The sequence below is a fragment of the Papaver somniferum genome, chromosome 11 (genome assembly GCF_003573695.1).
Source record: "Papaver somniferum cultivar HN1 chromosome 11, ASM357369v1, whole genome shotgun sequence".
NCBI lineage: Eukaryota > Viridiplantae > Streptophyta > Magnoliopsida > Ranunculales > Papaveraceae > Papaver > Papaver somniferum.
This window is the reverse complement of record NC_039368.1, coordinates 81,128,774-81,152,668: the sequence shown is the minus strand read 5'-3', so window position 1 is coordinate 81,152,668 and position 23,895 is coordinate 81,128,774. Positions and strand designations below refer to the sequence as shown.

Here is a 23,895-nt window from a genome sequence, read left to right as displayed (position 1 = left end):
CATTATGTTTCATGGATAACTACAGTCTTATGCAATGTCCTTGGATGTATTCAAAGTGTCCTCGGGAAGGTTGTTCACGCATCAGAATGGTGATTGAATCACAACCAGGAAAGCTCAGGTATTTGCAATGTCAAGATCCCAATTGTCCAGAGGAACCACATATGCTAGATGATGCTATGAAGATTAAAAAAGAAGAAGAAGAAAAGATTGCAACACTCTGCAAAAACTTCAAACTTAAAGACAAATTGAAGAAGGAGTTATTACACCGCAAGCATTGTGGATATGGAGATCACGAATACAAACATTGTCCACAGAGAATCAGTTCATGCTCAAAGCCTGGTTGCAGGACTTTTATGCATTTGCAGATTTCTTCTGAAGAAGACACATATGGAAGACATTTGTGGGAATATCCCAGGTGTAGATGATTTGAGAGGGAAGAATGTGTAGAATGTGTGAATTTAGAGTTGAAATGAGGAGTATTTATAGATTTCAAAAAATGTAGTCGTTGGATCAAAGGTTTTTGCAGCCATTCAGGTTGAGCCGTTCGCGCCATTGGGTCAGACTCTGGCATTCTTGTTCCGGACGCGGGCGTTATAATCAAACACGCGCGTTGGAAGTACACACGCTGGCGTTATTTCTTCAGACGCCAGCGTTGGTAGCAAGGACGTCCGTCTTTAACACAGACGCGCGCTGGATGTTCCGACTCGATGTTCAAAGCGACAAATTTGTTGATTTGAACATCCCTTTTCCATGTTTGTTCATTAGATGTTTTCCATGTTTGTTCATTTCATAGTATGAGTTTGTTCATTTCATAGGAACTGCTCTAAGACCCTCCGTTTTAGCCTTGCAACGTTTGGTTGACGCAGCTTCGTTTCCACACGTGGTGACAAAGTAGGTCCCACATTGAAGACCGAAAAATAAGAAAACGGAAGATTTTTACTGTGTATTTATATTATTTTTACCCTGTCACATTTCTGTTTATAAACCTCAGACTCAAAGACTGCTTCTCTCTCTATAATCCTTCAGATCTTTAGACTGTAAAAAAATGGCGACGACAACAACGACGACAGTGTATAGACCTTCACTTTCTGAAAAACCCATTTCTAAAATCTCATGTTTCAATCAAATAACTAGAAGAACAAGAAACTTATTCATGAATCCTTCTTCATTGAAGAAATCTAATCTGGGTTCTGTTAAAGCTTCAATTCAAGATGATAGTGATAAGAAGAGTAGTAGTAATAACTTAGGTGGCGAGGCTAAGAAAAAGGCTCAAGCTTTAGAGTTACAGAGGATTTTTGAAGATTCTCAATCTCTCCCAAGTAAGATTTTTTGCTTCAAATTTTTTAAAATAACCCATTTTTTGTTTGATTTGATTTTGATTAAAATATGTTTATTGGGTTTGTTTCAGAGCCTTTATCTATTAACGATTTGAGTCCATCTGCTAATGGGGCTCGTTTAAGGGTTGCTTATCAGGTTTGGGTGATTTCAAATTTTTTTTTCTTCTTTTTTTTTGATTTGTGCTCTTGGAAAGATTCGTTATTTTGGGGTTTTGTTTTACAGGGAGTTCCTGGGGCATATAGTGAATTGGCTGCAGGAAAGGCGTATCCAAATTGCGAAGCGGTTCCTTGTGAACAATTTGATGTTGCTTTCAATGTAAAATTATTATCCTTTGCTTTGTTGATACTTCAATTTTGGTCTTTCAACTAATGCATGTTAGAATGTAAGTAGCTATAACATGGAGATTGTGAAATTGCGCCTTTTGATCAGTAGATTCGTTTCAGCATTGTACCTAAAGCAGAAACTTATGGTTGTAATCTAGAATTTTGAATGACTTTAGAAGATTGGGATGCATGCATATGAACAAGTACCAGTATTAGGATAAACATTGTGGGTAGGATGTGGATGAGACTGTGATACACATAGTGGTAGAGTAACTCACTTCTAATTATGCAATCAGATCGATATCATGGACAGTGAATATATCATTAGTGGCAGTATGATTAGGTTAAACCAACATGGGTGACAAACTAAAATGTCCTAGAACTCTTACTATGTTCATTCATGCATGTATTTTTTCAGTGTCTGTCTGCGCCTTGTGACAACGTACGACAAAATTTGAATTCTGTTTTTTCTGGTTTTGGAGAATATTGATTGTGGCCGTTGGTTTATTTAAATCCATATCTGGCTTTTAACACCACGTGTACGACAATGTCTAGTTGATTTATTATCTATAACTTAAAATGTAAACCGTTAGGCGTTTAAACCGTTGCCATAATCACTTATATCTGGTACATCTACGGTTCCGACAAAGTTACGAAAGTTTTGGACTGATTGTCTGAGTTTTCATCCTCAGTGAACATATTAAAACACGTAGCAAGTGTACTCTGTAGGTAAAAGGACATTTCAAGAGCGGTTAAACTGAAGTAAAAGGCACTTATATGTAGAAGTCCATGTTTTATGTTGGAAAATATATTTTACGGATGTTAGAATATATTACAAGTGCTATAAAAGTTGAAGCAGCTTTAAATGCATCTTCATGGGTTCGACTAAGCGGCCCTGCATAACAAAGCAGGGACAAATATTTACATGATTAAAATTACTTTACGAGTTGAAAACGAGAGCATAAATGTGCCATGGCCAAATAATCTTTCTCTTATCATGGAAGTTAAGATGTTATTTCTCACAACCTCTTTATTGTTGCACCAAATTATTACCTATCTATGGCAGAAGGAGATCTTTCAAGAGTTTGTGATTTGTCCAAATTGCTTAAAACAGTATAATCTTTGTGCACTATATCCAATTTTCATCAACATTTTCTGCTTGAGTTATTCATGATTCAAACACATATCGTGTTCCTACGTTTGACCAAATTTTCGAAAGATCTTTCACTCGTTGAACTGAACAGTACACTATATGACACAGACCTGATTCTTGCCCGAACAGCTAATTTACTAGATACAGATCAGACGTTGAATTGTCTCCAAATTCATCAATATCCTAGTATTTGTCAACTTATATCCGTTTTCATGCATCTGGATCTGAAGAACTCTTCGAGCTGAATCTTTTTGCTGGTCTTCTTCAAGTTAATCATTAGTAAATGTTTCTTCTTGCAGGCTGTCGAGAGATGGATTGTTGATAGGGCGGTTTTGCCAATAGAGAATTCTCTAGGGGGAAGTATCCATCGGAATTATGATCTCTTACTTCGACACAACTTGCACATTGTTGGGGAAGTTAGACTTTCAATAAGGCATTGTTTACTGGCTAATTATGGCGTTGAAATAGGAAATCTGAGCAGAGTTCTTAGCCATCCACAAGTAGGCCTACGTTGCAATACCTTTTGTTAGTATATAGTGATATGATACATGTTCATGGTCTCAATATTCTCACTGATATTTCAGGCTCTTGCTCAATGTGAGAACACACTAACAAAGTTGGGAGTGGCCAGGGAAGCTGTGGATGATACCGCTGGTGCTGCACAAGTAGGTTTGAATTTTGATACCGTGTCCTTTCTGGTTCAGTGACTTGTAGTAGTCGCTTGTTTTCGATGAGAATCCCATGTGGAACACCATCCATGTTTGTTTGGCCCCTACTAATTGCTAATTTTCGTTTTTAGCTTGTTGCTGCTAATAAATTTCGGGATGTGGGGGCAGTTGCTAGTGAAGGCGCTGCAAAAATATACGGTCTAAATATCCTTAGGGAGAATATTCAGGTATTTTCTTTTCATTCTTTGTGTGCTGTTGATAGTTTCGTCAAGTTATTGACCCATTCTGCTACAATCTCCCTGTAGGATGATACCGATAATATTACTAGGTTTCTGATGCTGGCGAGAGAACCCATTATACCTGGTACTGATAGACCTTTCAAGGTAAGCTATCTACAGATAGAATGACCAACAACAAAAATTTATCGATTAATTTTTTCTCAATTATCATCTATTTAGATTCGCGACATTGTTTCTGCATCTGAGACCTTGACGTCTAGCATATTCATCAACCCTGTTAACGCTAGATGTTATTTTTATTTCCTCAGACTAGTATCGTTTTCTCTCTAGAGGAAGGTCCTGGCATGCTTTTCAAAGCACTTGCTGTTTTCGCAATGCGTCAAATCAACCTTACAAAGGTACACTGAATCAACTGTTCTTTCTGGTTTGACTTTACAAATGCTGTCTAAGATGTGTATCTGTGTTTTCTTTTATGATACCTGTTAATATGTTTTGGCTTTTCCAGATTGAAAGCCGTCCGCAACGTAAACGGCCCATGCGCACTTCTGATGACAACAGCAACGGATCCCAAAAGTAATTCCAGAGTTCTTATTTTATAATTTACATTTAATGGATGGATGGAATTTCTGTTGCCATAGACAGTAACACAGAACAGACAATGAATCATTTGTCTATAAATGCGTTCCTTAGTTCAATCACTCTTTTCTTACTCCGTTCTTGTACAGGTACTTTGACTATCTTTTCTACGTGGATTTTGAAGCATCAATGGCTGATCCCAACTCTCAAAATGCCCTTGGGCATCTAAAGGTATTGTTTCCTCATCAATAACTTAGGTTTTGGCGGGAGAGTTTGCTGGAACATTGATGTAAGATTTTCATTTGTAGGAGTTTGCAACATTTCTGAGAGTGCTAGGAAGCTACCCGACAGACAATGGTACACTCTGAATGAGTATGAGGTATGCGATGTTCAACCAGTGTGTACAATAGTTTTGTTCTTTATTCTTCCTATTTCCTTTATTTGTAGAATTATTCCTTAGATGTTTGAGGGTTGTTGCTTATTGACACTTCTTGATTGTAGAGATAGCATAATGGAGTAGAAGGAACATCTACTAGAGCGCGACGGAAGTCTGCTGAAATTTTGAGGCGTAGAAGGTATATATAACATATATGGGTACGGCATATGAGGGGTTCCAATATCAGAGTGAAGATCATGGGGTAGTTTGTAGTAATTTGAAGGATTTTGGCACAATAAGTTTGTTTTACCTTTTTCCTTTGAGAATTTCAGTTTTAGAATCTTGGAATAATTGGATCAGTCAAATTTATTTTAGCAAAAATGAATAAAAAGAAAAGAATGTGCCTTGTTGGGAGCAAATAAACAGTTGTTGCCTAACATGGAATCTAGTCAATTGATCCAAGTTATGGCCAAGTCTTCCAAGAAACTTTGTATTTGGATACACGACTAACTGCTGACTAGAGTTGACAGGCAATAGTGATGCAATACCTTCTCGGAAAGAGCTATTGACATTTTATAAACCCATCCCAAGAAATCATAAAATTCAACCCTGAACCACAATAATTTGGAAAAACCTTTTTAAATTACTGATTTATATTACTACAAAAACTAAATATGTTACAGAGCAAAAATGGTCTTTCTCAACTCAATTTACCCCTTGTCTCATAGAACTTGTACATACTTGCAAGAAATGGTCCACCTACTTCTGGAACTGAGAACCTACCAGAGAAGTGAACTCGAACATCTCGTGGTAAGGGAAGTCGGTTCTCAAACATCTAATGGAACGGGAAGACTGATAATTTCTCTGCAATGGACTCTAACCTGCATGTCAGAAAGCAGCATTATTAGATGAAATTCCAGCACTTCAAAGACCATTTCAAGTAAAAAAATAAAACATAATCACTGCATCTGGGGTGTGACCAAAGAGATCCACAATGGTTAATCAAAAAGAATTTAACTGGCCAAGATAACAACAAACTGAACATCATCGTATTAAATGATAACCATGGAATTTCCATGTGAGCCATGAACACACTACGTTGACATAGGCAGCAGAGAACACTAATTTACTCGAAACAAAAGCAATTTACAGACTTAAAATAGAAAGAAAAGTGAAAAACAAGAGTACCTAAATATTCCGTACGGGGATATAAAACTTGGGCTATCAAGTCGTGTTCCCTTCCAACAACTCTACATCATTACTGCCCTGCATCGTGTCATACAGAGGTGCTTCTTCCAATACGTCATGACTACTTTGCATTGCATCAAAGAAAGGTGCTTCTTCCAATACGCCATGACTACTTTGCGTTGTGTCACAGAAAGGTGCTGCTTCCAACACTTTAACGTTTTCACTACCTGGTGTTGTGTCGCAGAGAGATGCTTCTGCGAACAATTTTATGTTATCACCACCTTGGGTTGTGTCACAAAGAGATGCTTCTTCCAGTAATGTCAGAAAATCACTACCTTTTGTTGAGTCACAAACAGGTACTTTAGGTGGGGGCAGTGGAAAGCAACTTAGCTCGTAGCTGACAACTGCTGGTCCAAAAATGCTGAATTTCCCAGCACTACTGATAGCTACTTCCGCATCATTGTACACCTTGAAAACCACTACGGCACTGTTGGAGTCCTTCACTACTTGTGTTTCCGATTCCTTCAGAGGCCCAAAACGACGAAATGTCTTATTCAGATTTGTCACTGAAGGGACAGAATATGGTTCAGTAAATTTCAGAAGCAATGCGGTTGGTCCTTTCTTTTCCTGGACATCACTCAGCTGATTGACATTGTTGTCCGTTAGAGCCAAAGGCGGTTCCTTTTTCTTCCGAGACCCGCGTGACGACGGTTTCTTGGTCGATGGACCAGACTCACTACTACCAATAGGGTTTTCCTGATCATTATTTCCTTTCCTCTTCCTATTCTTGCGTATTGATGGAGTCGGTTCTTTTTTTCCAGCAGCATGTAGCTCTTTAGGTACGGCCAGCTGACAGGAATTTCCGGGTGCCTGAGAAACATTATCCTTCTGTGTTGGGTTAGCTTCAAGATCAGTTTCTTCTTTCCCTTCAGCATTCTTCCCTGCTGCTTGTTCATCTGAGGTATTTCGGACTATCCTGTCAGTCCAATAAGAATCATTTGTATCTTCAAAGTCGAATGTCTCAGCGGAACCAACCATTTGTTCAGATTTCTTGCGTTGTTTCACTGAACCAGCAGAATTCAAGATAATAAAATTCCGGAACTCAGAAAAGAAACCACCGATAACAGTCAAAACAATGTGACCCTTCTTGTGATCTCTTGCAGCCAAACGGAGTTTTGATAACATATCTGGGCAAGAGTATTCCTTCAAAAACGCAACTCCTTTATCTTGGAGATTTTCACTACCACCTTTGAGGATTGGAGGGCCACCGGTAAGCTGGCTCGAGATTCTACGTATGCATTCTCCAACCTTAAAAGATTGTGGAGCAGCCGAATCAACATCAGCATGATTACGGTCGTCAGTATCAGGCTTCTTCGTGGTCATCAAATCTGACAAGCTTTTCTCTTTTCTGTTATTAGGATGTGCACCATTTTCTGGGTTGTGTTTGCGTTTACGAGATTGTGATTGCCTTATCCTCTGCTCAACCTTGACCAATTTTTCAGCTCTCTCTTTCTCCCTTGAGATTACGTCAAAATCATCACATTCTAATAAACCATCTTCAAACACATGAAATTCAGGCAGTCGACAGATTCCCTTAGTGCGATAGAAAGCCAGTAACTGAGCCCGAGCAATTACAAGCTCAAGTCTATCACCGCCACCACATGGGTTCAGTGCTAATTCTTTAATATAACGGACAAGGTGAACCGGTTGAAAAGAGATCCCACTCAGATTTTTGTCCAACCCATCTCTTGTCCTAGCTTCTTCCCGTATTCCAGGATTTTTTATATTCTGATATTTTACCTCGCTACAGATATCTTCTGGCGTGGAGGAGCATGCCATTCCAAATTCTACCCTTCTATGAATCTCATCCAAGGCACTATCAACTGCAATACGAAATGCTTCAGTACTGTTCTGTCTCTCCATCTGCGAGAAGTGTGTACAGAAGGACTTCATTGCTGATGCCTCATTCCAAGCAAATGATTGATCCCCGAAATATGCTACCAAAAAGCTGTCTTTTTTATGATACTTCATAGCCTGTTCCGAGGCATCAGAAGGATCAAATATTTGCCCAGGCCACCAAGGATGACTCCTCACTTTACCCCATACTAAGTCAGAAATAGAGAATTCTCCTTCTTTCTCTGCTGGTATCAGTTTGTACCTCGCTGTAGGTTCAGGCTTTAAGGCCTCTGGTTTTACAAGTTGTTGCCTCATGCTCTTTCTCTGTTCAAGACCTGCAAAATTATCTCCAATCTCATTATTGTTGCCTTCAAAGTTGTCAACATCCATGTTATCATTAGTTATTTCTTCATCTAAAACCAACACAGAAAAATCCATATCATCATGCATCTCATTGATTTCAGCTCCATTTTCTTGAGACTCATCTGGCAGCATTTCATCTCTCAAAACATGGGTTTCAATAACGCGCCCCGAATCTGTATGCAAACCCAACTAAGTGTCAACAGATAAATTTAAATTTTTATCTCCAGATGATACTAACTGTAAAGAGAGAATACACGCACCTGTGTGTTTAGACTCGTCAGGAAGTGAGCTTGGATCTTCGGTAGCATGAACCCCATCATCGACAGGACATGAGTCCATATTTGCCACCCCATCTACCTGATGAGAAACCGGCTCGTCTACTAGGGCAACAGTATCTTGTTTCCCATCCTGCGTGGAAGTTTCATCCTCATGACAACGATTTGTATTTGCAGTACTGTGAAGTGCGACATCTTTATCCCCAGCAACAACTTGATTCTCCGGAATTTGACGTTCAGTTTGCACCGTCGAAACCCCTCCTTCCACAATCTCAATTCCAGTATTCTGCCCCTCAACAGAACCATTTTCTTCAGTCTTGAAAGCATCTGAAGCCAGATCCTCATCTGCCAGTGCCACATCACTCTGAGATTCTATGCCACCAACTGCCTGAGCTTCAACACTTTGATAATTTTCCAATGAAGATGGACTTCCAGCAAAAGTATTGGTTGCAGGAACTACCTCTCTTTTTTCCAAAAGCTCCTCACAGTCCATCATCGCAACTTCACCTCCCTCAACAACTTGAACTTGCTCAACCACTGTTTCAGTGATTGTTACCGAACTCGAATCTATTGTAACACGAACCCCCTCATCAAGATTCTCTATTATAGTGTGTGAATCAATTCTCTCAGTTTCACTTACCTGGGCGATAATATTCTCTGGCATATCAGCTTCCAAGTTTGGGTGATTGACATTCCCATTTACCTGCACACCTTTCTGCTCTTCATCTTCTACAGAATTAACCCCTGTTACCTGAACCTCCGGTTTACCCATGGACTCAGTTACTCCAATAGAATCTGGCTCAACCTCCAGCGCAACACTAGCCCCATCATTTTGATTCTCTTGGATAGAACTAGATACCATTTCTTCGCCTTCTACCAAACCACCACTTTCCTTGTTACCATTTCCCCCATCTAAAACAGCTCCAGAGTTTCCACCCACTACTTGCTCAACCCCCTCCTGCTCCAATTTCTCCATAACCACAGCTTGCTCAACCAATATTTCCTTAATCATCGACGACAACTCCGTCTTCCTTACTTCAATTCCAATTCTCCTTCCTTTATCTTTACACTGAACTACTTCTTCATTAAAATTCTCTCCCACAACAAGATCAGAAGTACTTCTCTCAACAGTATTATCTAATTCCCCTACAGAATCCTGAACTTGTTCAGATTGGGTTTCAACTAAACAAACACTAACCCTAACTGAAGAATCAGTAGAAACAACCTCATTTTCTACAGTTTCTAGGTTTTCAGATGGGATAAGATTTGTAGACATGACATGAAAAAACCTTAAATTCAATCAAAAAGAACACAAAAAGGGTAGGATCTTTATAAGAAATCTACAAAAATAAGATGAACCCTAATTTTATTAGCAACTGAGAGAGAGAGAGTTCAGACTTCAGACCTTACCAGAGAGAAATCCCTTTGTTTCTTTCTTCACTTCTCTTTTCAGATCGTGTGCTAAATGAACATAGAGTGTCAATAGAATCAGCCCTAGGGTGCAATAATACTTCAGCTTACTCCTCTTGAAATATGGGCCTTTAGATATTCCTAGGGAACAACTATTAATTGATGATGAATTTTAGGACTAGATAGTTTTGTTGTTTGGATTGCTCCTGTGTAAGAGCAAGTCTTATGGTGGAATCCATCCATCTTCCACGCCACCTCAACACTTGGAACTGTGGATGGAAGTACAAGTGTAATGATGGAACACAGAAAACGCTAATAAGAATAGCGTAAAACGCGAATAATAATAGCGCAGGGAAAACGCTATTAAGAATAGCGCTGGACTCAAGTCAACGATCAAAACGCTATTGTGAATAGCGCCAAACGCAATTGTTAATGGCGCTAAGAAAACGCTGTTGTTAATAGCGCTTTTTGATTCTTATATCCAGTAACACCATCGACTCCTTCTTCTTCTTCCTCAGTTCATCTTCAACTCGTGAAAAAAAAAAACAAACCTAAAAAACCTCCTTGTTGATTTCTGGCATGATGGTTCAAATCAATGAAATTGCTTCAAAGGATTTGTTCTCTGCTTCATAAGGAATCTAAGCATACTTAAATTTCTCAATTTGATTGAGAATCCAAAGAGAGGTTAGTTGAATTATAATTTGAGTTTATTTTATGCTTTGATGAAATGTTAGGGATTTAGATGATATTATTGTTGATTGTATGCATGATACTCGATTGTATGATGAATGATAACAATTTTGATTCTAACAATGACGAATTTGACATGTAATTTAGGATTTTAGATGATGAACATTGTGTAATTTAGGGTTTTAGATGATGAACATTGTGAAATTGCCATGAGATAATGAATTAATTAACCAATTTAAGTGCATTGTGTGACTATATTGTTTTTATTTGATTATTTTGTATAGATTATGGATATGGATGTGTATATGATCTTGATTTCTAAAGAATCGGATGAGAAACATATTTCTACAAGTATAGACCCACTTGATACACAACATGATATCACGTTTAGAAGTAATCTAGAAGACTTTGAGGATTTATATAATCGTGTGGTGGTTCATGAAAGTGCTAGGCAAGTTCTTCGAAATTCCGGCCTTGCTAGATTTTTTGAAATTAGAATTAAGAGAGATGATCAACAACTAGCTTATGCAATCATAGAGAGGTGGTGGTATAGAACCAATTCGTTTCATTTCCCAAACTTTGAAATTGGTTTCACCCCTTTAGATTTTGTTCACTTAACCGGAATTCCTATTGGAAATGGTTGTAGAAGATTGGAACACGCCGCTACAAGTAAATGGAAAAGTATAGAAAATCAAAAACTAGAGGATACCTACTTTAGACCTATGGATGGGTATGCACACTACAACAAGCACTCACCTGAATTTCCTATTATTTGTCTCGCAAACTATATCAAGGACAATCCAATTAATGATGAAAATTGGGAGATTGTGACTCGATACTTCTTATTATGGGTGATTTCAAAAGTTTTAATGGCACGTACCACTACAAGAGCAAGCAAAGGTTGGATCGCTTCCTTGCGTGATTTGAATGCGATTGGTAATTATGATTGGGGTTCGGCTTGTTTTAGTCACTTGTATAGTAGCATGAGTGCGGTTGCTAGAGGTGGGAAAAACATGTGTGGAATGGCGATGGTTTTAGAACATTAGTTTTACATATATTTTCTTACTTTGACGCCTTTTCTCCAAGAAGGTGTACCGACTGATGTATGGCCTGCAGTTATGATATTTAAGAAAGATAGTCTAGTGAAGTTGCAAAGGGGTACTTCCAAACACTCTCTTAATACAGCTCGCCAACAAATTGAGTTGAGCACAATTGTTGGAATGGCATGACAACCATGGTATACTACTATGTATAGAGATCATCCTGATATAGTGCATGCTCGTGAAATCTCCAATCAAAGAGTGGCTTTCTATAATCCGGAAAGTGAAACTAGTATCATGTATCTTGGTGAACGCTTTTTAAGGCAAACAAGGGGATTTATAACAATTCCAAGAAGTCCACGTGAACGTTTGGAAGACCTTGCTACCTCTCATGATCCTATTGATATGGTTGAAGGACGGGACTATAAGCATGTTGATCAGAGCATGTATGTGTGGTGGTGGAAGCAACAATCTATTGGATTTTTGCTCCCAGAAATATATCATCAAGAAAACAAAGATGAAGTTGGAGCTGCAAGTACTCAAGATCCGATATTTCTGGTGAATCAGGTCCCCCCAATACATCCATCACGGTATAAGTATGACAACGTCTCACAAGCTTCACCTGAATTTCTAAGAGTTTCTTTCTGTACCGTACGTTCAGACAGTGAAGGCAACCGTGTGCCTTTGCAAGCACCCGATCCTCCTCCATTTACGTATGATGTTAATTTGGGAACAAGGGTTAGTAATTTTTGGTTTTAACTCCTTCAATTATTTTGTTTGCCATATTATTATGATTTTCTTTACACATTAGAAGTTCCTTAATATATTTGTTATCTTAATTACCGCATCAATGGCCACAACTACGACAAGGGTTACTACTTGGCGGATAATATATATCCACGATTGTCTTGTATTGTGCAGTCATTCAAAATTCTTCTTCCAAATCAGCCAGCTAATACGTTTTTCAATAAATACCAACAAGCGAAGATAAAGGATGTTGAAAGGGCTCTTGGAACTCTACAAAACAAGTTCCAAATAACTAAAAAGCCAGCATTTTACTGGGATAAGGAGGATATAAACTTTATTATCAAGGCTTGTTTGATTTTGCATAACATAGTCATTGAGAATGAAAGACGTAACTTAGATTGGGGTCAAGTCGTGAACGAACCAATACGACAGGTTACTGGAATACCGAGGTCATACCACGAGTTAAGGAATGATGAGGCATATCTCCAACTCCGCAATGATATTGTTCAACACATTTGGATACGACATGGACTAGGTCTCACAGACGGTGAAATCCCACCAGAATCTCCCCCTCCACCACCAGATGATCTTGATGGTTCGGATGGCGAATTCGATCCTACCGATGTTTACCCAACAGAACAGCTTTAGTTGCTGCACTTGGTTGTTATCCTATGATTTCTAGATTTTAAAATTAAAAAATATTAAGATTTTCATTGTATTATTTATGGTTTTTATTGTTTTCAAAAGAGAAGAAAAAAAACTAAGTATGGATTTTCAAAAGAGAAGAAAAAAAAACTAAGTATGGAACTTGAGGAATTGACTTAGGTTCAGGATGTTTTTCAAGAAAAACGCTAATAAGAATTGCGTTTGGCGCTTTTAAGAATAGCGCCAAACGATATTAAGAATTGTGTTTCATTTCTAACCATTAGATCTTTAACGGCTCCTTCTAATCAACGACTCAGAAAAAAACGCTAATAACAATAGCGTTTCAACGGCTATTTTTTTGAATTCGAAATTTTCCCTATAAATTGATCACTTCAGCTCAGACCAAAACCTTTCAATCTCTAGATTTTTTTTCTCCATCTTCTTAAAATTCATTGCAATTCAGACTTTTTTTAACCATGGCAAAAATATGCTACACCCGTAGATGTTGCAATCACCAAAGCTTGGATAAGCATTACACTTGATGGTGTTGCCGGAGTTGATCAAAAATCAAACCAGTTTTGGGAGCGGGTATTCGATACCTATGTAAGCATCTTTGGGAATAAGTATGATAGGAGTTTTCATAAGTTGCAAATAGATTTGGTACCTTGAAAAAAGATGTCAAAAAGTGGGTTGGTATCTTAAGAAATTTGCATAGAAACAATGCAAGCGGATGCGGAATTGATGATCTTGTAAGTTTTATTAAGATTTCTTAATGTATGTCATTTTATTTTATTGAAGGATTTATAACTTGGGTTTTTGTTTATTTTTTGTAGGAGAGAAAAGCTAGATTGGAATATAGTAAGGTTAGCAAGGGAAAACCTTTTGGAAATGAAGAGGTGTACCGACTTTTCAAAGCCCATGTTCCCGGATTCAATCCCGAAGAATTTGATCCTACCCAAAATGAGGAAGATGAATCGGAGGCTCCTAGTGTTAATGCTTCAACAAGTAGTGCTCCGGCAAGAAGCGACCCAAGATGGCTTGAAAAGGATGGCCCTCGTCGACCAACGGGAAAAAGGGCTCAACAAAAGGAAGCTTCGGAGCTATCGGCCATCAATCACAGAACCGACCGTATTTTGAAACATTTTAGTGAAGAGAATGCAAAGAAGATGGCAAGATTGGATGGACAAGAAGAATATTTATTAACTATTGCAGAGACAAACAAGAAACCTTGGATTTAGCTTTGGAGAAACATGAACTCGAAGTGTTGGATGTGGAGGTTGAGACCTTGCCGGAATGGAAGCAGCAATTTATGTTGGATAAACAAAATAAGATTTTGGAAAAACATGGTTATCCTCCTAGAACACTTGGTGCAAACTATGGTTATCCTAGCACTAACAATGTTCGTCATTTCAATATATGAAACCATGTAGATTATGGAACTATGTAGCTTCAATTATGTTTTTATCTTCTTTTTTTTTTCAATTTGATGTAGTGGAATCGATGTAGAATTTTTAGTATCAATCAAGTTTCAATTTCATTAAATTTTATCTTCTTTTTGGTTTGATTTGATTCAATATATGAAACTAAAAAACTAGTTTGTTCAAGAGGAAAAAGAAAAAATGAGAGACTAGCAAAAAAAACTAAGTATAGGATAGGAGAAGTCGAGTGGCTCCTGGATGTTTTTTGTGATTAACGCAATTAAGATTGGCGTTTGGCGCAAATAAGAATGGCGCTTAACGCTATTCTCAATTGCGTTTTATTCTACATCATTGGATTCTCAACGGCTCCTTCTAATCAACGACTCAAAATAAACGCGATTAAGAATGGCGCTTAACGCTATTCTCAATAGCGTTTCAACGGTCAGATTTTCAAAATTAAAATTTATCTATAAAAATTGGCTTCTTCAACACAAATCAAACCATCCCAAAATCTCAAGATTTTCTTTGCTTCCTATCTCTCCTGATTTTATATTTCTAATTCCAGTTTTGCAATGTTGGATATGTACATCTCGTCTAACTTAGCGAAGAACACTGGCAGCGACATCTCGAGTTCCAGTTTTGTTCAGAGGTTTCATCAGATGACTCTAAGCCACAACAGCGTCGTTGTTTACCCTTACATTGATTTTTCTCAGTATGGTGATGATGTTGGATAACTTATTCTTGATTATTCACTGCATAGAGTTGTTTTTTACACTCCATAATTGGATAAAGGGGTTTGGTACATGGGAGAAAGACTGTAGTACCAAATGCAAGGTATATATGCAATTGCAATTAACCCTCCACAATAGATGCAAACCCCTGGATCAGATTTTGATAGGCTGAGAAGAACCAACTGGAAGAGGTATGAACTAAATACACAGACAGATATTAGTGAAGCGCAGTATGTCAAATGGTACGAGTCGATTGTGAAGCCTGTAATTGGGATACACAACATGCACATCTATGGGTTTGATCTCCCAGCGTTATCACGCATGTCCCATGATGCAAATATCGTTCCTAGCCAGCCACCTCCAAAAGAGCCATGCTTTATGACTTACTCCACCACGAGTGCAAGTTCTTCATCATCTTCGTCAAATTTGCTCGAAATTCGTATGGAGATGTCAAGTATTACTTCAAAAGGTAAGCCAACCACGATCCCCATTGTTTCCCAATCTATGGAGCGTGATTATCCTTACTACAATATCACTGCCACTGACGAAAAGTTGCGGAACCAACTGAACGAGTAACATTAGATGACTCGGAAAATGGGGGCTATACACTTGAATGTGTTTCAGATATGGCACGAGGACACAATGTTCCAATTGAGTCCAACAGTAAATGATGATGGGCGGCAGTCACAGTCTTCCGATTTCACCAGGAGCAATAGATCATGGCAAGATAGTGATGAAACAGTGGTGGGAGAAACACAAGTACGACAAAGTTCTTCTTCACCACACATTCGACACAATACTTCACCACAAACTGTGCATGTATCTCAATAGCCTACCCCATTTCGGCTAGATCCTAGGCGCATTTCATCATCATTCTCGCCCTACAACCCAAATGATTGTTATACACCACCACTACCACCAAAACAACAAACATCTTATATTGTTGGAGGACCGAGTGCTTTCCAATCGCCTAGTGCTTCTTTAAAATCGCCTAATGTTGTTCAACCATATTTATCTCCTTATGGAAATTTATTATATATGTTGGCAACTTGGGATATCACAGGTCTATCCCCAGGTCTTGGAGAATTCTTGACTCCAGAAGATAACAATGGGAGAGCTAGCGATGACCGACGTTAGAAAGACTGTTTGTAATTTTTAATTCTGCTACATTTGTAATTTTAGTTTAAAAAGTACGACGGTCTGAATTAAATGAAATTACATATGTTTAAAATTAAGTGTTTTACATTAGCTTCACTGAATTATGGAGGACTACATTAGCTTCAACACCTTAAGGATTTTAAAACATTTTCGAAAGGTAAAGCCACATTTTTCCATCTTCGCCATTCAGCCAAAGATCTTGTTACCATCTCAGTATCAGTTTCACCTCTTAGTCTATATAGATTGGCTTGTACGGTTAAAGATACAAACTCACTTACTTCTTTCTTAATTGTATGAAAGCGATTTTCTATGTCGCATATAGCACGAAGACTCGGATTCCGGGTGTCACTGCAGAAACCGTCGTGAATAATCGCTCATGGATAGTTTGCTGAAGCAAGCTGAGTAAATAAAAAAAACATAGCTTTGCAAATAGATTCATATTCTTCTTTAGTATACGAAGCACGCGGAACTAACAAGGGCCGAGACATGTTCAAGAATTGAAAAAAAATTGAAGTTGAAGATTTTTTTTAAGCTCAGAGAAGAAGAGCAAAGAAGACTAGATGTGTGAATGTGAATTTGGAGTCGAAATGGAGAGCATTTATATAACTCAAAAATTATAGACGTTATATCACAAGATTTTTCAGCCGTCCAGATTCACTCGTTGACACTTTTATGAAAAACACGACGCTTTCAGGAAAGACGCTGGCGCGTGAGGTAACAAGGCGCGCTAGAAAGACAAGCGCCAACGTTGTTGGTTCAAGCGCCAGCTTTGTTGCCAAGGCCGCCCAGCCTTCCATCAAGCGCGCACTACATTTTCCAACTCACTCAACAAACTAACAAAATTTGTTGATTTGTACATCCGTTTTTCATGTTTGTTGAGTCCATAGTGGGAGCAAAATGAACAAACTTTGAGTTCGTTCATTCCATAGGAACTGCTCTTAGATTCACTCACTCCTTTGTATCTGTATTGAATAATAACATACTCCCTACGTCCCACTAAATAGATGACCTAGTTTAAGTTTGCACAATTTTTAAGGCGTAGGAAGGAGGAATATTTATAAGTATCGATTTTTTACTTCTACTATCCCTATTTATTTGCTTGGGAATCATCATTGTTGAGTGTATGCCCCTGACATTGGGAATATAATTAAGAGTAAAACTGGAAAAAATATAGAAATTTATAAAATCAAAAAAGTTTCTTAAAATAAGAGACTTTGAGTATTCCGCCTGTATATATGGTACGGAGGGAATAGAAAAATTTAGAAATAGTTTATCTCTCCATGGATATTTGTAAACTTTATACCATTGAAAATTATTTTAAAACACCTACATTATGAATATAAACATGGGTATTAAATTATACATATTTCGTATACGGGTTAATTGGTGTTTGATATTACATTTTGTCCAACATTAGTGTTTGGTCTAACTTTTGTCCGACTTAGGGGTTGGTACTTGGAAATGACGTTGACCAACGTTGAATACTCTAAATTTTGACTTCCGTTAACAATTATTAAAAAATAATTTATTAAATATATTTATCAGACAAATTTACGGTTATACCCTTCAAACCTAAAATTCCTTCGAGGGTAACAAAACCAAATCCTTCTTGAAACCCTTGACGCCACCACCATCTCCGTCTCTCTACTTCAAAGAAAAATAATAATCTGTCTCTCAATCACTACCACTGTAACACCAAACACATTTTCACTTTCTCCATCTCTATTTTATTTCCAAACCGTCTTATCTTCCTTCTCCAAACCCTTATAATTCTTAAATCAAATGAAGGTTCTGCTACTAGTTTCTCAAGATAAAAAATCAAATTCATGGTTTGTCAAGATTAGGATTTGGATCAGATTCTGATTCATTGATTTTAAAACAATAACGATTCGACACTGATTCGCTTCCGTTTGGATTGAGATTTTCGATTCGTGAAATGCATAGTGGTAAATCAAAGCTTACGGTGAAGAACAGATTGGTAATGGAGGGTTTTCTTAAAATTGGTTAATGGGTTTTGATCGAATCATTGTGGGATATTATCAAAACCTAATTTTATCTAAAAAAATTGAAAAAATCAAGGTTCAATTTAGGGTATTGGGGAAGACTAAAATAAAATGAGCAATAGTAATAGGATTCAGTAAATAAATCAAAATAAAGAAATGATATTTTGTTTATTTTTATATACTTGCAGGTGTTATCGATGGAATTATAATTGAGAAATAATTAGGTTCGGTAGTGAAGCTTGTACTGAAAATTCCCAATTAATTTTCGATTTTTAGTTGAGAAATGAAGAAATTGAAATGGTGGTGGTGTAGGTTGATATTTTGATAACTGTTTCTATAGATTGATGAATGGATTGTTTTTTGATAATTTTTTTCGATGATAATCAAGATTCTGTTCGTAAATGGAAGAGAGATAAATGAATCGCCGAATAAAGTGGTAGGGAAAGTTAGGTTAGGTTAGGTTAATTTTGAAGTGTGTCAAAAGTGTGTGCGACAACAAGGATAGTGTGTAATCCACGTAAAGGGTAAAATAGTAAATGCATGAATATTTAGCTATAATTTAATTAGAGTCAACGAAAGTCAACGTCATTTCCAAATACCAACCCCTAAGTTGGACAAATGTTAGACCAAACATTAATGTTGGACAAAATGTAAGTATCAAACACCAATTAATCCTTCTTGCACTAACAATAATCAATTAAAATTGTAGTTTTAAAAATATCCCTTTGTTTGATGATATAGGTCACCTGTTAGTGTAACAAAATTTAAAAAGTAGATCATATATTAATGTGAGGGAGGGAGGAATAATGTTTTCTATGATGCAAGTTTGTATTAATTCCCACTTTTTGGGCTTTTAAAAAAAAAAAAAAAAAACAATATGTCTCAATGCAATCTTATGGGAGTAACAGATGAAAGTATTATGCATTCGACTTTTGAGACACTCTCTCTTCTCCCCCCAAAAAAATTACCTGCTGCCTCCAAATCCTCCTTGAGTAAATCAGGAACTTCTGTTATCCATTTTTCTCTGTTTTGATTTAATTATGTTCTTTTGATTTCACTTGACGATTTCTGTGTTTGTACTCGTGTTCTGTGTTTGTTATTTCGAGTCCCTAGTGATCTCAATTACTTTGCTTCCTAGTTTTGTAATAGTCAATAGTCCTGGTTCTTAGATTACTAAGGACAAATCCTCCAAGTTCTTTGTAGGATATCTTAGCTCTGGTCTAGGTCCGTTAAACTTCTCATCCTCTTTATTTATGTTCCTAATCGGCAGAATATAGAACCCCATGAACCAATTTATCACAAACACATAGACTAATCAAACATTCTCAGCATCAAGTTAAAAGTTGAAATTACACATTCTTAGTAAACATTTACACATTAAGGATTTTCAGTTTTAAAACTTAAACATATAGAGTAACATCAATATAATTACCAGTCTAATTCATCTAATCTAAGTAGAGAGATTGACATGCAAACTTAAAAAACAACAATAGATAAGTAGCTAGACATCTTAAGACCATAGGACCGGCGTCACCCTTTCAGTTACTTACTCTATATATCCTTTTTTTTTTTTTCATTTCCTCTCTTTCGTAGGTGCCTAGTCTGCTTCATAATAACATATTGATAGTCCATACCAGGAGCATCTATCTCAGGAATATTGCAGCATCAATGGGTTGAGCGCTTTCAAGTTTTGAACGAATTTTGGCCTTAGAAACATGTCCCTGACTAAGCTTTCTCTTCTTCACCCATATTACAAAAAGAAGCTTCATATGTGCAAATTATATAAGAGTCATGGAATCACACAATTAGAGACAATCAAGACACTATGTTAGTTAAAAATCTGGAAAGATTAGGTATACAACTACTGGATTGGAAGAAAAACATCTCTGACCTTCCATATAAGAAAATTAAAAAGCTTCTCAAACAAATTGAAAACATCAACACAACAAGGTACACTTACAGGAAAGAAGAGGTAATTCAGGAGAAATTATCACAGCTATAAAAACTATATGATACTCAGAAAGAAATAGCTAAACAACAGTTTAGGGATAACATTGTCAATCTAGGAGAAAAAAAGACTAAATGCTTCCACACAATTACTCTTAAGAGAAGAAAATGGAATATTATTGAATGTCTTAGGAATAGTAATAATGTAGTCACTTTTGACAGAAAGGTAATTCACTCTTCCTTGAAGGACTACTTCTAGACCCCCTTCACAGAGGATCCCTCGACTATAACCAAAACTCCGACATTTTTAATAATATTCAGGCCTCCATTGCTGGTGAGGACATTGACAAGCTAATGTTTATCCTTACCAAAGATGAAATTCTAGGAGTTTTAAAAAGCATGAAACCTAACAAAGCCCTTGGTCCTGTCGGATTCCCGACAAGTTTTTTCAAACAAAATTGGGATACAGTAGGAGAGCAGGTAACCCAGTCAATTTAACATTTCTTCATAACTGGTTCTTTACATCCTGATCTAAGTAAAACTTTTCTCTTCTGAAAAGCGGGGGTACCAAAATACACCACCAACTTTTTCTTAGGCAACCTGTATGGACTAAGCCTAAATACAATTTTGAGAGTTACAACTTAATGAATCTCAATCAGGATTTATATGAAGATTTTGTATCTCTTTCTCTCACAATCAGTATGTAAATAGAGACAAGTACGTGAACCTGATTATTCCATGAGAGTACTTGGACTCTCAAAGATCAATATTTAAGATAAATCAAGTCGTATTCAATAATTACGATGGACGTATCTACTTTGATTGATTTACGTACAACCTGTGATATTTCAGTTATAAAGATAAACAATATAATGCAGAAAAGGAAATACAGACACCAGAAATTTTGTTAACGAAGAAACCACAATTGCAGAAAAACTCCGGGACTTAGTACAGATTTGAACACCAAACTGTATTAGGCCGTTATAGACTCTAGACTACTATCAATACTTCAGAATGTAATGTAGTTGAGACTGAATCCATCGTCACAGTAATTCAGTTATAGTCACTCTATTTACTCCTCTTGAATCTCGCAAGACTCTGCGCAATTGATTCCCTTAGCTGACGTTCTTTACATCCTAAGAGTTACTTCAACTCAATTGAAGACTTTAAACCAATCTGCCTCCCATAGATAAGCCTATATGTGATTTCCGTTTTGATTAAAAGATCAAGGTGAGGTAGGAAAGTGTTTGCAATAGAAGAGGTTTAGCAAACCTCAAAATTTGGTACTTACGACTCCCTAAGAGCATCCTAGATTATTATTCACCTCATAAGTAAAACCAACTCCAATTTCAACAAAGAATCGTTATAGAGGAATATACCTGTGGAATCACAAAGTCTGGGACGAAGAATCCTGCGATTTCTATCTATCTCGCCTGATCGGAGTGAGACTCAACAATCAGTATCAAGATCAGGATACACGAACTATCAAGATAAAGATAGTCAGACGTGGCTTCACAAATCCGTAAGCGAAGTCTTTTTAGTTGCTAAACCTAAAAAGGTTTAAAGGAGAGGACGACTCTAGTTTACAACTAAGACATACAAGAAAAGTGTCAGGGATTCCAAGATCCCATTTGCTTGAGGTTCTCCTTATATAGACTTTCAAAATCAAAGGTTGCTTTAGATTTAAGTTAATATATATTTGGAATCCAGTAATCAATATCCACCATTAAATGAATCTTTGATTTAAGATTAACACAACAAAATATACACTCTGGTTAGGATAAACCGTAACCGAACCATGTACAAGGACTTGTTCATGAAAGGTTAGTCGAAACTAACCAGACGAACTATAAGCTTAACCATTTTCATAAAATACTTTAAGACTTTAAACTTGAGTCACAACCATAGGTTATAATGTGATCAAATATGTCTAGAGGTATTTTTAGAGAGTTATTCAAATACCTATTATATCATTGAAATCATTCTGATGCTTATGAAAATGTTCGACTGGGTAAGTACGTGTACCTGGTTCGTGTAATTACTGTCCAGTGCGTGAGTTATTTTGTCAGGGTACGTGTACCTTATTTCTATACCTTTAAGACAAAACGAGTTTAGGAGTCAACAAATCTTTTTCGGTTTGCATACTAGGTATGCATACCATCCTGGTTCAGAAGTCAACTGATCTTTTTCGGTTTTCATATTAGGTATGTGTACCATCCTGAGTTCAGGAGTCAACAGATCTTTTTCGGTTTGCATATTAGGAGTGCGTACCATTATGAGTTCACGAGTCAACTGAATTTTTTGGGTTTGCATACTCGGTATGTGTACCAAAAGTCATTGTCGAACTATAGATACACCGGTACGTGTACTGGGTACATGTACGACAGCTCCAGAGCTATAACAATTGCCAATATGTAAGCTAGTACGTGTAATATCTTGTATCCATATTTACAGTAATTCTAATAATCTATTTGAAACATTCTCGAATAACGTCAATAACACATATCACTGTTCCAGGATATTTTCAAATGATAATCTTGAATCACGATTTAGGTCATAAACCAAAAAATTTACATAACCAAATTCATCAAATATAAACAAATGTTCTTAAGCTTAGTCAACATTTTTCGAGAATAATTAACAAGATAAACTTGACTCGAAATTTATGTTGTGCATGTCAAGTCCTCTTTAGTCATGCGATAGAAAGGTGAAAACTTGAGTAATAGGTGGTTCAGTCTTCACTTACCTTTTGTTGATGAAGTTCTCTAAGAACTTAGGTTGATATTCGTCTTCAAATGGTAGAATGCAGTGATGTATGGTACTCGACTACACACTTCTATCCTAATACGAGAGTTGACTAAATGTAGATTAAAAATCAAGATATAGTTTTGATCAACTAAATTTGAAAACAAGCTTGAGATAGAAACACTTGTGAGTTCGACCGAGAAATTCTCTAACATCTTCCTCATTCCTAAGGCAAGATACCTTAAAGATCCTAGCTAATTTAGGCATGTTGGCTTTTGTAGTAAAACTTATAAAATTTGTTAGAGCATAGCTCGGTTGAACTTACCAAGCATTGGTATGTCAAGTTTGGTTGTCATATTTTAGTATCAAAACTCATCTAGAATCGTTTGATAAAATACTAGAGTCAAATTCGTTCAGGTTAGACTAGAAAGTCTAGGAATGTTGAGACATACAAGTATTACTCCGAAGACCTGAAGAATGAGAAGAAGAAACATCCATGGTTTATAAATACCTAATTTTTCATTTCTAGTGTGGGGATGATTATGTGTATGGGCTTAGATATGACATCGTCGTTCTAGTTCGTTACTTCTTCACATTCTTTAGGTCTTCGGAGTAATACTTGTATGTCTCAACATTTCTAGACTTTCTAGTCTAACCCAAACGAAGTTGACTCTAGTATTTAATCAAGCGACTTTAGATGAGTTTTGATACAAAAATATGACAACCAAACTTGGCATACCAACGCTTGGTGAGTTCAACCGAGCTATGCTCTAATAATCTCCCCCTTTGTCAATTTTAGTGACAAAAACTCTTATTACATATGGAGCTAAATAAATTACAAAATAACTCATTCTTCATACTCTTGATTCCAAGTTTTAACAGCACAATAACCTGCATATATTCAATCAATAAATGTCGTTGTTGACATTTGAATAACAAAATCTTTTACACCACACCCACACCCCC

General features: G+C 36.9%; 3 protein-coding genes across 4 annotated transcripts; 2 read left to right on the top strand and 1 right to left on the bottom strand.

The window, feature by feature from the left end:
• Nucleotides 1–1,001: 1,001 nt before the first annotated feature.
• On the top strand, nucleotides 1,002–5,159 carry LOC113322386 (arogenate dehydratase/prephenate dehydratase 2, chloroplastic-like). The gene is made up of 12 exons (XM_026570461.1): nucleotides 1,002–1,319; nucleotides 1,409–1,473; nucleotides 1,561–1,653; nucleotides 3,114–3,314; nucleotides 3,399–3,479; nucleotides 3,614–3,709; nucleotides 3,788–3,865; nucleotides 4,030–4,119; nucleotides 4,227–4,294; nucleotides 4,447–4,528; nucleotides 4,606–4,676; nucleotides 4,799–5,159. Exons 1-11 carry the CDS (start codon nucleotides 1,046–1,048, stop codon nucleotides 4,663–4,665), a joined length of 1,188 nt encoding a protein of 395 aa, XP_026426246.1. The 5' UTR covers nucleotides 1,002–1,045; the 3' UTR covers nucleotides 4,666–4,676; nucleotides 4,799–5,159.
• Nucleotides 5,160–5,293: 134 nt separating this feature from the next.
• LOC113322385 lies at nucleotides 5,294–9,856 on the bottom strand. Of its 2 annotated transcripts, XM_026570460.1 has the most exons (4): nucleotides 8,381–9,856; nucleotides 6,197–8,293; nucleotides 5,862–6,115; nucleotides 5,294–5,554 (listed from the first exon to the last, which is right to left on the bottom strand). In XM_026570460.1, exons 1-3 carry the CDS (start codon nucleotides 9,669–9,671, stop codon nucleotides 5,898–5,900), a joined length of 3,606 nt encoding a protein of 1,201 aa, XP_026426245.1. In that variant the 5' UTR covers nucleotides 9,672–9,856; the 3' UTR covers nucleotides 5,294–5,554; nucleotides 5,862–5,897. The 2 variants fall into 2 exon arrangements, with proteins under 2 accessions (XP_026426245.1, XP_026426244.1); XM_026570459.1 differs by having other exon boundaries at nucleotides 5,862–8,293.
• A 926-nt stretch (nucleotides 9,857–10,782) lies between these two features.
• LOC113324661 lies at nucleotides 10,783–11,541 on the top strand. The gene has a single exon (XM_026572959.1). It carries the CDS (start codon nucleotides 10,783–10,785, stop codon nucleotides 11,539–11,541), a length of 759 nt encoding a protein of 252 aa, XP_026428744.1.
• The last annotated feature ends 12,354 nt before the right edge of the window (nucleotides 11,542–23,895 follow it).

Excerpts from the sequence above, each read along its gene's own strand:
- LOC113322386 (XM_026570461.1), top strand. The coding sequence starts at position 1,046 with ATGGCGACGACAACAACGACGACAGTGTATAGACCTTCACTTTCTGAA. Across the intron at positions 3,480-3,613 it reads ATACCGCTGGTGCTGCACAA|CTTGTTGCTGCTAATAAATT; the intron begins GTAGGTTTGAAT and ends TTTCGTTTTTAG. Across the intron at positions 3,710-3,787 it reads TCCTTAGGGAGAATATTCAG|GATGATACCGATAATATTAC; the intron begins GTATTTTCTTTT and ends ATCTCCCTGTAG.
- LOC113322385 (XM_026570459.1), bottom strand. The coding sequence starts at position 9,671 with ATGTCTACAAATCTTATCCCATCTGAAAACCTAGAAACTGTAGAAAAT. Across the intron at positions 8,294-8,380 it reads TGACGAGTCTAAACACACAG|ATTCGGGGCGCGTTATTGAA; the intron begins GTGCGTGTATTC and ends GTTTGCATACAG.
- LOC113324661 (XM_026572959.1), top strand. The coding sequence starts at position 10,783 with ATGGATATGGATGTGTATATGATCTTGATTTCTAAAGAATCGGATGAG.